This window comes from Antrostomus carolinensis, unplaced genomic scaffold (assembly GCF_000700745.2).
Source record: "Antrostomus carolinensis isolate BGI_N321 unplaced genomic scaffold, ASM70074v2 scaffold3022, whole genome shotgun sequence".
NCBI classification, from domain to species: Eukaryota; Metazoa; Chordata; class Aves; order Caprimulgiformes; family Caprimulgidae; genus Antrostomus; species Antrostomus carolinensis.
This window is the reverse complement of record NW_010297565.1, coordinates 22,238-34,348: the sequence shown is the minus strand read 5'-3', so window position 1 is coordinate 34,348 and position 12,111 is coordinate 22,238. Positions and strand designations below refer to the sequence as shown.

General features: G+C 41.4%; 1 protein-coding gene across 1 annotated transcript; it reads right to left on the bottom strand.

The window, feature by feature from the left end:
- Positions 1-2,167: 2,167 nt before the first annotated feature.
- On the bottom strand, positions 2,168-11,347 carry LOC104520470 (neuropeptide-like protein C4orf48 homolog). Its single transcript, XM_010162169.1, has 4 exons — positions 11,275-11,347; positions 9,000-9,142; positions 7,101-7,189; positions 2,168-2,442 (listed from the first exon to the last, which is right to left on the bottom strand). The coding sequence occupies exons 2-4, from the start codon at positions 9,121-9,123 to the stop codon at positions 2,371-2,373; spliced, it is 285 nt and encodes a 94-aa protein (XP_010160471.1). The 5' UTR covers positions 9,124-9,142; positions 11,275-11,347; the 3' UTR covers positions 2,168-2,370.
- Between the last annotated feature and the right edge of the window lie 764 nt (positions 11,348-12,111).

Sequence of the window (12,111 nt, the reverse complement as noted above, 5' to 3'; positions counted from 1 at the left end):
AAATGGGTAGGGAAAAATAGAAAACCAGGTCAACTACAATGGCTTCCTACAACAGTGTTAACCTGCAACAACTTGTGGTTCAGGGACCTCCATAATCAACTGCTTTTTAGACCCATGTACATTTTCAGCGCCAGCACCATCCTGCAAGGAGGGCTTCCACAACTGAAACACACAGTGTATGAAGAGCATCATCCTCCCATTTACTCTGACCCTGCCTCCAGCTGGTTTCATTCAGCACAACCCACTTCTTGTTTGGGAAGGGACAGCAAACAGTCATTCTCTGGTCACTCATGGTTCTATAAACTTCTATCATCTCCTTCTTCAGTCATCTCTTGTCTAGACTGAAGACTCCTAGTCTGTACATTACTTCAGGTTATCCCAGCTGCTTTTGTCAGCAGTTTTTCTGGTTCTGTTGTCATCTTTTGATCTACAAAAATGGTCTTGGCTCTTGTCACTGTGTCATATTAAACCTGAGTTTACATATTCAAATCCTTCAAAAGTTTCTGTTCTCTTGCCCAGAATGGATATTCTGGTTCCTTGGTGTGGTTCTCACACTTCCCTGCCAATCCTTGTTAAGATCTGGTGGCATATTAGCCATGTCTTCTGCTCTCCTGCTATTTTGGTGGTTTTGAACAAGAGGTAATACAGAACAGTCATTCAACTAAAGGAAAACAGGTAAGAGGGCCTTTAAAGGAGCATACAGCAATTTCCACTATGAAAATCCTGGTTCTAATACATCTTCTGCAGACTGAAAAGAACAGGCTTAGCAAAAAATATGCAGCACAGATGCTCCTTGAGGCAATTTGAAAAAAATAACAGCAGAATCACCTCTTCAGTTCACACAGAACTTCTGTGCTGGCCAATGTCCTAGTCACATGCAGAAGGGCATGATGCATTTATCAGTGTGCAGGAACTGGCTTTCCAAGCCCTGGACAGGTTTGGTAAACCGCTGAGGCTGTCCATCATGTTCCTCTACTCCTCCAGCTGTTTATTACCATACCTACAGCTGCACTGGCAGACCAGTTGTTGTGTTTCATCTCTCATCCACTTCCAGCAAAGTCCCACCAGTTTAGTTAGAGAAGTAAGGCTGCAGGCAGGTACTTTCTTCCAAATTGTGCTGAAGAGGTTTTGGCCTTCAGATGTCCACCTCCCATCTACTCCCCAGGCCAGGTTAGCACCCCACAGCCCCACTGCTAGAATAGTTTGAGATGGCTCTAAATCATGTCAAACAAACTCAGAGCATCTACTCAAACTGCTCAGCCTAATTCAGACATGTGGGTGGACATGTATCTTAGAATGAAGTGGTAGAGTAAATGATAAAAATAATCTCAGCCTTCAGGTGCACACGTCTGACTTCATGCCCAAAACAAAAACAGCAGCTTTCAAAGGCAACTACAAGGAAAGACCAAAATGTTCAGAGTTCAGTCCATCACAGAATGGACCAAATATGCGCCACCTAACCACTGTGTTTCACTTCAAGTAAAATAAGGAACATTCTCATGAAGAAACATTTTGGCACTGCATGGAGCTTTCCTTCAGTGTGATGCTGAGGAGTCACTGGTGGTAGCATTTGGTACAGCTGGAAATGGCAAGGCTAGCCTAGTCATGCCCTTATTTTCCTTTTTCTTAATCTACTCATTTGACCTGCTAAGATAAACCTATTTAGAGACACAATAGGTTAAGAATGGAATGTCCAGGGAAGGAGGGGATGTAACTAAAGGTTTTAATTAAAGAAGACAATACTCTTATGCAGGATACCGGAAAACTCGGCACTAAGATATAAATTGTTTTGGTCCAAGTACACCACACAAAAACCTCCTCATGACACACACATACCTCATCACAGCTGACAGAAATACAGCATGCCTGCATATGGTCACAACACAGACAACAAACAGAAAGGACTTCCATCATCTTTAATACACAGGCAAATCCTACAGAGACCACAATTCCTTGTCTCAATATAACTGGGTAAGTTGCCACAGAGATATGTTCATATTAGACACAAAAAACAGCTGCAAGTGTCTCTAGACCACTGGTGGCCATATTTGGCTTGTGGGTTACACTTGGCCAACTGTGATTTGAAAATCAAAGCAGGCAAATTTTCCCCCCCCTCTAATATCAAGTAACAGATTAACTGAACTGAGCCCTTACTGGCAACCCAGTGGATATGAAAAGAAGGTACTATTTAAAAAAGCAAAACAAAACCAAACCAAAAGAGAACAGACAAATACGTAAGACAACCTCCCCGATTCCCTCAGTACGTTGAGGCATACATGCTTGCAACATGAACTCCAGAAAGCTGTATTTTAAACAGCTGCATTTTAGAAAACGCTGAACAGGTGAAACTCCTTAGCTGGCCTCCAGGATTCAGTTCAGCAGATTTGCAGTTACACAGTCACACAGATTTCTCTTTTCCACCTGAAGAAGCAGAGTTTCTGTCTATAAGAGGAAGGAACAAAAGCAACATCAAAAAATAAGCATCAGTGCTGTAAAACTAATTATCTCCCAAAGAAAAGTCTGCTTTACTTTTGTTCTAAGATTTGTGATTGGTTGCATGAGACAAGGTTTAAGGTAATGTTCAGAGTTACTTGCAGAGCAGTAAGCCCTGCAAAATAATTTAGCTTTTGCATGATTAATAGGTGTACCAACATAGTAATACTTTCTGTGACATGGAGAAATCCAGTCCAGCACACATTCATATTTTTCATATTCATACATTCAATATGTGTCTAAGTGTTGTTGTTTTTGTTTAAAGTTCTTTCTCTTTCTTACAATTTTTATTCAGCTGCACAAACTGAAGGATAAGCTCTGAAGTTTGAGACGCCTAAAAAAAAGCCCCAAACCCATCAGAAATTCTCTTCTTACATAAAACCAGACTCAAATAATTAAATTTAGAGTATTACAGCCTAGACTCACTTTTTAAAGTTATACAGAGAAAGGAAGCATAGTTTACCTCTGCTTTAACTTCTCTTGCTTCACTGTTGTTATTGTTAATGTGATTTTGGTGCCTCAAATAGACAATAGGTGCTGAGCTGGCACATAACCATCACAGTTCAAACACGTGGTGGGATCGCTGGCTTCCTGAAGGAAAGGGGTCCCAAACTGGTGAGAGCAGAGCTCCCCCAGATGAACTGGGGTTCATCAATATCAGGAGATCATTGCTGCCCCCAGAGATTTCTTTGAGCTAGGAGAGTGAACTGGGAACTTCTCAGAGCTGGAGCTGGGTCTGATCAGAAAGGCCAGTGCCCTCTCAGCCTCCCTGAGACAGTAGGGGCTGAGAACCAGGGAAGGGGCAGCAGGGCTGCATAAGGGAAATGTGGGAATCCTTCCTCTCTAGCACACACACACTTTGGTTTTCCCAGCTGTTTGGAGCACTTCAATAGATGTATGATGGAGCATAGAGCTGCTTGACATCAACGTTATATCTTCACCCCGGTTTGCCTATCATGAGCTGAAGCATGTATCTGAACATCTGTCTGATCCAAGAGAGGACTACTACCTTATTGTCACGGGACATACTAGCAGTAGGAAGTCCACTCACCAAATTAATCTTCACTGGTGTAGCCAGCTGCATTTAAAAAAGGCATTATGAAGACTACCAGATCTAAAAGCCAATGAAATCCATCCTTAATCTGCCTGTCTTGTGATTTTTGTATGAGATGGAATTGCCATGTGATTAAAGGCTGTGTTTGAAAAGCTGACCCACATCAGCCAAAAGCACTTAGAGCAGAGCTGGGCTGAAGCATCCTGCTTACCACCTGGCTTCTTCGTACAGGAAAAGCTATCTACTGGTCAGTTTTTCTCACAGATGATAAATCACTAGACACAGCCCTGTGGTTCTATACTAAATCAAGTATCACTTTGATTGTTTCAGCTACCCTGCAAAATTGGACAGATCTGATCAGACTTTGCTAATTACCTAAAAGACGCTCAGTCACCACCCTCTGACGATCTCCTTGACATCATTTGCAATAGTTTGAATAAAGGAAGTTGACAGCATGCCAACAGCTTTGGAATTAAGTCCCAAGGCTGCTTACCATCTTATATATCTTTAATAACATTTCCAAGCCTTTGTTTGACTTTCATGGGCACATCTAACAACGTGCTTTGAACATTCCAAATAACCACTGACAGTTTAGAAAGGAATAAAGAACAAAATGAATGGCACTAAATACAGCTTTTCTGACTGTTTTGTGAGCGTGATCACGAAACCATTTGCACAGACATTTGTTATTTTCCCCTGATGGGTTAAAGCAAATTTGGATGGGGGGGGTGGGAAAAAGGCAGATTCTGAACCTAGAAAAATGCTGATAAATTTCAGCTAAAAATGCAGTTCCTGGCCTCCTTAAAGTTGCAATGCAACGTTCACTGGTAAACTTTGAAAAATGAGTTGGAATTTTGAAAAGAAGTATCTATAGTGCAGACTTACAGCAAACAGTATAGCCCAAGGATTTGCTTTACAGGATTTGTTTTATGGCCTGCTCCCTGCTGGCCTCTTGAGAAGCTTTTAGATGCAGTAGGGAGCTGGCTGTGAGCTGGCTGCATGTTTTTGATTGTAGCAGCTCCCTCCTGGCAGTACAAGAACCCTCTCCCTGGTTCATGATCAGAGCTGCACCTGCCACATACTGCACTTTGGCTGAGTGGTGAATCACAGATATCCCCAGAAAAGATTGCCCAGAGTTGGTTACTGCTGTCAAAACAACTAATCCAGCCTGCAGCCTCCTCCAAGGGGCCAGCAGCCACAACAGTGTGGAAAGCAGTATGCAGGGGGGGGCAAACAGATCTGGTATGTGCATGGGTAGTAGCCAGCTTCACAGGTGGTCTGTGACCCTTCTCTTACCGCATGAGTAAAAAGCTGTCAGCCTGTCAATCAGTAAGTGATCATCACCACATCAGTGTAGGTTACAAGCATGTCTAGTCTTGTAAAAGGAAGGAGATATAGCCTATGGCCTCCATGGAAGGTTAAGTGATCTATGCTAGACTAAGTTTGCTCTGTGAGACACCATACAGATCAACACAAGGCCAAATTAAGTGTGAAAACTCTGACTTGTGCAATAAAATTATATGTTTTCCCCTGTACAGAACTGCAAGGTGAGATTTGCAGGAGGAATTAAATGGGAATTTCCTCTCTAAGCTTTTGGGAATCCCTCCCCCTCCAACACAGTTAGTAGCTGCTTAGTCATCATCTAAAAATCTTGCCTGCAAACAAAAGGGAGTTTTTCAAGGAAATTAGTGTCTCCAGTGGGAATATTAACAAAGGGAATTGTCTTTTTGGGGACAGAGACATTTGCCCCACTAAGTAGCAAAGCAGACTAAAATAGTCAACTGTAAAATATATATGTGGCTAAAAGCAATTGTCTTAAAACTCCCAGTTTCCACCAAATTGGGTCACAGCTGAGTAATAACACTAAGAATTGAAACACTGTAGAAGGCAGTTCCAAGAAGTTTTCAGCTATTAAATATTTCCATGTCTTTTGAAGATGTAGGCAGGATTCCTAGCTTAATGACTGGAATAGGCCTGTCCTAGTCCAGAGGCACTGTGGATCTCAATATGGATTCAATTATTTAGATTTTAAAGTAATAAGAAAGCGATAGGTTTGGTTTTGTGACAATATATCGTGAAGCCATATTTTCAGGCTTGCTGTCAAAACTACAAGTGTAAAAGTCAATAATAGGACATTCATCAATACTGAACTTTTTTGTATCCTCATTTCCTTTCCTTGGCTGCCTTTTATTAAAAAAAAAAAAAAAAAAAAAAAAAAAAAAAAAGAGTTGCTCTCTTTAAGGGTCTCATTGCTACCTTCCTACTTTGGATATCTGTACTTTATAAAGTTTCTCTCTTGGTCTGCAAGCTGTAGGTGTCATAAAGGTCATTGTCATAGCCAGACAATCAGAGAAGACTTTAGTAGTAGAGATATTTTTGAATCAAGACTTAGAAATTCTGGGGGAAAGCTCAGAAGTTTGTAAAAGAAGGAAAAGTTGTGCTAGAACCACTTTACAGCACAATCTGAACATCTTATTTGGGCTGCGTACAGTGCTCAGCAGATGTATTCACTAATCATACTTCTTTGTGAAGGAGCCCAAAATACATTTGACCTGTAATTATTGAAGAGATTGTGTTTAACTGTAAATGTCCTACATACCAATCTGGTTCTCCTAGAATATTTGTTTAGTTGTTTGTAGTATGTCAAAATTCAAGGCATCTTCATTTCTGCACCTGCATTTTCACCTAAACATGATGGACCCTGTTGGAGTTACCTCAAACCATCCTTCAAAGATGCCAGTTCGTGAGCTTTGAAATGTGACCAACCTTGACCTTAGATTAGAATAGCAAAAAAGTTTGAGTGCCTTCTGCTGAAAAATTTGTGCAAGAGTGTAGACACAGAACTTCAGCTAAAGGGTACACAGGAGGTGGGGAAAAAGCTACCCTCCTGAGACACCGCTATCTGACAGCAGCTGGGATACAGCTAGTCACAGATTGCAGGTTGCAGTAGCAAGAGACAGATTGAACCTCCCTCACAGAAGGAAGATATCAACCTTGGCAAATTCTCCACACTGACTGCAAGCCAAACAAGTTTCATTCCCTATGCTGTTCTACTTTGTGGCACTTTTTACATTGCTCTGATTCCACAATGATGAAAAGTATCTATGAGATTATGTTTCTTCCTTTAGCCACTCCCCAGGGGTAAAAGCATGTGCAGGGGAGTATTTTATTTTAGTAGGCTTTTTGTTTGAGCTGGCTCTCTCCTTTTGGGTAATAAATATAAATTATGCTCTCACCTTACTCCCCCTAACATAAAAACAAAGGTTTGCACTCAGGATTTGGAATAAGAATAGCAACACTAATGGCTCTCACTTGGGCAAGAGAAAGATAGAGAGCTGAGGACTGCCATTTTACTCTTTCCTAAGCTTCCTAGAGTCCCTGGTATCCCAAGGCAGAAGAATTGCAGATTATTGTCTAGAGAGGTGAAATGTAATTACCCAGCAACACCTTAGAAGATAAGACAGTACAGTTGACTGTCTTGTGCAAAATCCATTCACCTTATCTACTGTTATCCATATTAACAAACAAAACAAGAAATTGAATGTTTCCTTACCCGTGTGTCTAGATTATACGCTGTTTTCTTTAAATCCTGCAGAGCCCTCTGCATGAACTCGAATGCATGGCAATCAACACACGGACGGCCTAGGAGAGCATTTAGTAGAGAATCATGACTATAGGGCATGAAATATTATGTAAAAGGAATAAACAGTGATTTTGAGTATGAGAAAGAGCTAAAGAAAAGAGTCGATAGAGTGAGTACTGAGGTATGTACTCCTGAACAATCCAGGTTATTGTAATTGGTCCATCATGATGGTCCACCAAGTGACTCAATGACAAAAGAATGACTTCAACACATTTGCATTGCAATTTTCCCCCCTCCTTTATTACTGTTCCCCTCATCCTTCTGCATCTTTTCTCCTCCCCCTTTCCACTGTTTATCTTCTCTTGTCACAGTTCATAGTGTGGAAACACTAAACCCATAACTTGAGTCTTTAATTTTGCTCCACCAACCCGGGGTACATTTTCAACCTAATCTTCAGATTTTTCAGAAATTACCTCTGAAACCATGAACCTATTCCCTGAAAAAAATCTTGTCTCCTAATCTCACAAAGTTGAGCCCAAAATAGAAAGCTAATGGAATAAAATTGACTGCATTATCACAAAGGTCACTTGGACTCTAACTTTTAATATGATACAGCTTTGTCCAAAGCTACTGAGGCAAGCAGCAGATAAACACAATGCCCTGTCATTAGTGGGCATTGCTGATAAGCAGACCTGCTGCATTTTGGACTAATTGCAGTGTTTAAGACAGTATTCGCATATCTAGATATCCAGCCTGAAGGTCACAAGGCTTGCTTTGCATTGATCATCATGTAACACAAAGCTGTGCCCTAACAGATAGCAGTACTGAGACAGAACAAATATAGACATGATGAAATGTATTCAAATCATCAGGCTTTACATATGCTTTTATTTGCTCGACAGTGCCTGTGCCTCTCTGACGACTTCACAGGAAATATCAGGCAAGTGAGGAATTCTGAGCGCAGGTTTAGTTTGCTCTTTGAATTCTGGTAAGGAAGAAAAGATGCAACCTAGAGTGATGTTGGAAAATCCTGCAGTGTCAGCCTATTTTGCAAACACATTATATTTAACTGATTACTACATGCCTCTGATAAGCTGGCGTATGAGCTTCTAGCTCATGATCTGTGTGCTAACCAGCAGACAGGAATCCCGCCTGCTGGAGAAAAGGAGTCTGCCAAATTCTTTAACTGGCTAGGAAAAAAAGTAAAGAGATAAAAATTAAACACTGAACAGTATTAAAGACCTCTTTCATTGTTGTACCACCTCTTAACCTTAGTGTTATTATGTATGCACTAGACATAAGACAAGGACAGCATTTTTCACATCAACAACTTGAGGTGAGGACCTGCTATTATGTTTATGATGTAAATTAAACTCAACACAGCTCAGCAAAGGAGAATTAGGTGGTTGAAGGCCGCAGGACTAAGTGTTTCTTGATTTTTTTTTTTTAAGAAAAACTACTGACTTTAATATAGTAGACATTACCAAAAATGAAAGATGTAATGAACAGCCAATGTCAGCTGAAAAAAATCACATCTCAATAATGTCTCTGAAAAGTAAAAAGGGTGATTCCTGTCATGGAAAGGGCTAACATAATGAAAGGGCTGTACAAAATAAAGGGTACAGAACAGTGGCAGATTTCAGGTACAAGCAAGATGGCAATAGGCAAGAGATAAGGGTAAAAGAGTGGGGAGCCTTGAATGCAGGAGAAAAACAGCACTGGTATGCTATCAAGTTGTGATTTTAAAACAACATAAGCAAGACATGTCCAAAATAGTTTGAATTATTTGGACAAGCTTCAGTGATATGAAGTTTTGCAACATTAAACTACAGTACAAGCTATATGAGGGGACTGTGGAGTGGTACGTACTTTCAGCTGGTATGGCTGTTCCTGCTTCTTGATCAGATCTAACAGGCTCCATGACAAGCAGTGCAACCACAAAAACTAAAGGAACTGTAAGGACCACTCTTCTCAGAAGGCAGGGTGCCAGCATCTCGGGAATGTGTGCTTCTCTGTTTATCAAGAGACACAAACAAGTCAGTGATGAACATTACAAGGGTTTTGTTACAAAGAACTTAATGTTCATTGGCAGTCTTCCTTGAAAGAAAAAAAAAATAAAAATCAGAAGATCTAGAGCATGGACAGAAGTTTTCTGTACTTTTCCAGCAGTGCACATAAAACACATCTGGGAGACAATGTCCCTAAACATGAAGGAGAAAATCCAAAGTCCCTAGACAGTTTTTGGTTTCATTTGCAAGCCAGGATGACACCAGCTTTGCCTGCTCCGTGACTCCAATCTTTTTTCTAATTACACAGTCCCAGACCAGCACATGAATCTGGACAGCTGCTTCACTGTTAGACTTTGAGATCAAAACTGCAGGGATTATTGAGCTGGCTGAAACAGACCTGGACCTGGAAATTAAGTTTTTACCCACTCGCTTCCTCTACTGATGCACCATCTTTTGACAAATAAAATAACTAAAGCTAACCATTATCATTAGCTATGCACCATGTTGAACAGAAACTCCTTTATGAAAGTAGCTGAAGGAAAAGACTTTTGTTCAACCTCCACAAATTCATAGGTAGAATTTCTAACAGTAAATGCATCAAAACTCTTTGACTTTCTGTTTCCCCTCCTAATCTGGGCTTCAGATCTCTAATTTGCAGTCATTCATTTGTTCTTGAACATCACAGCCAGGCCATACCATGCCCTGAAGATGGGTCCAGCAACACCTGCCTTCACACAGAGGTAAAATTTTTGATAAGTACACAGGTTTCAAGCAAAGTATTTTCTTGATCCAACAGGAAAACCATTCAGATCAATAATAAACATAGGAAACTTGGACTGGCTCAAGATGAAACTGTCTATTACAGATTTCAATCCAAGCCTTGAGGATCCTGGCAAACCGCTAGCGTGGTCCTTAGTTCAGCCAATTTTACTTTCCCTTCCTGTATGTTCAAATGGATGAAAGAAAGAATCAATTAAGGTTAATTTGTAGCAACACAATAAAATCCACATGAAAATTCTCCTCAGCTGAACCTAGGAAAGCAGGACAACATTCTGTCTCTTCCTGATTTTTAAGTCAGTGCCTATGAAGTAAAAGATGTTGCATAAGAACATCAGATCTGCATGTACTGAATGCAAGAGCACAGCACTCCCTACACCACCTTGTATTTCACATTTGGAAGGGTGATAGAAGGAGGCAGGAAAGGAAAGGGTTTCCCCCATCTCACCACAAACACAGAATGGAACAAGCTTGCTCTTCAATATATGCAATCCACAGTTTCAGACCCAAGTAACCTGAAGCTGCAAACTCTGCACAAACACTTGCAGCACGTGCAAAGCAGCAATTCATCCAGGAAAGAGCAGCGTTATACACATCCCCTTTCTGTGCACCTCAACCTAAACATAAGAGTAGGGGAGGGTTCAGAAGCAAGAAACACAAATGCACACATAGAGTCGCAGATATATGTTGGCCCACACCAAAAAACAGACGTGACAATGTAATTCCTGTAACCTCAGAACTGGGCTTTCTATCCCTTCCATTATTTAAAAGTGATCTGATGAGATCCTTTTTCTTCTTTCTACAGTCCTTAAAATAAATAGATTAAAATCATAACAAGTGGCTTGGGTTTTCTGTTTTAATTAATGGTGATCTGCAATCAAAGCAAGTACAATCAAAGACACAAGGCTTTGTAACAGGATGCAGCAGGGTGTCTCCAAGTAAATTAAAATACCAGCCACCTTTGAAAGCATCTAATGCAGAAGCCTCCTGCTCAATAGGAGCAGAGGGTATTCTCACAGTTGACTACAAGTGCTACAAGGGTTCAACAAAACAAGGGAGACAGGCTGTTAAACTTTTTCAGGGTACCTTACACATCACCCACCCCAGCACCAGCGCAGCTTCCTATGTGAGCCCTGCTGCAAAATAATAGCTCCCTGAGTGCAGCAGTCACCTCAGGCCACCTGGAACTACTGCCTCTTAGTTATCTGTGGGGATTTGCTATCTGCGAGGAATAATCACGACAGGTTTTAAGGGTGGTCTCTCTCTGCAGTGTAATTGGGAATAGAGACAGATCTGTGCATGGACTTCTGTCAAAGAGAAAAGTCACCCCCTCTAACAAAGGAAAAAAATATCAGTACCTGATCTCCCTCTTGTCTTTGTGATGGTCTCTTTGAAATGGCCGCTGCAAGCTGCTAACAGAACAAGTGCAGCATTTCTGAGCATGTGCACTGTCTCTTTTTAACCTTCTCTAAAAGAGGTTATTACTATGGGGAGATTTCTGCCATGGCAACACTGCAGAGCACTGCAGCACACAGCACAGATTTAAAGAGGAACAGGCTGTGTCTCCCGGGTCTGGGGATGGATGTTTCTGCTTTGACACATGAGTTCCAGCAGTGGCTTACCTGCTCTGGGTAAGGTTTTTAAAGCTGGGACATTTGATTTATCTCTCTTGAATTCTGCCGGATGGTTTTCCTGAAGTCTGCTCAGCTGGATGTGGTGTCTGATTCAAGCAACTGACTTCCCTAGTGCCTGAAAATATCCCTGACAAATTACACCCGCCTTACAGGAAACCAGGAAAAAACATGGGATTGCACTCAGGAACTGCAGGACACAATGCAGCTGAGACTGTGGTGAAGGCCAGGAACTGCTGATCCCACAGTATGCCATTTCAACGGAGTTATGGGAGTCATAACCACCCACACCTGCTTTCCTGGGTGTTTCTGTGGTCCCAGTCTCAGGGATCACAGAAACAGGAACAGCTGCAGGAGTGCAGACACTTAAACTCTGAGTGGGAACTTGAGTCCAAACTCAGAGGAAACTTCACCTCCCTTTTCCAGCCTGCACCACTGTTCCCCTTTCAGTGCCCCATGAGCTGTACTCCACAACAACATTGATGACACCGTTGAATGAATACAATAATGGTGCAGAGACGATAAAAGTGCTTTTGTCAAAGCAAAGACAAGTTCAGAGGTCGC

Bases quoted from the DNA above. Each gene is read 5' to 3' on its own strand.
- LOC104520470 (XM_010162169.1), bottom strand. From the start codon at position 9,123: ATGCTGGCACCCTGCCTTCTGAGAAGAGTGGTCCTTACAGTTCCTTTA. The intron at 7,190-8,999 runs GTACGTACCACT...ATGCTCTCCTAG, and splicing joins AACAGCCATACCAGCTGAAA to GCCGTCCGTGTGTTGATTGC. The intron at 2,443-7,100 runs GTAAGGAAACAT...TTCCTCTTATAG, and splicing joins CGTATAATCTAGACACACGG to ACAGAAACTCTGCTTCTTCA.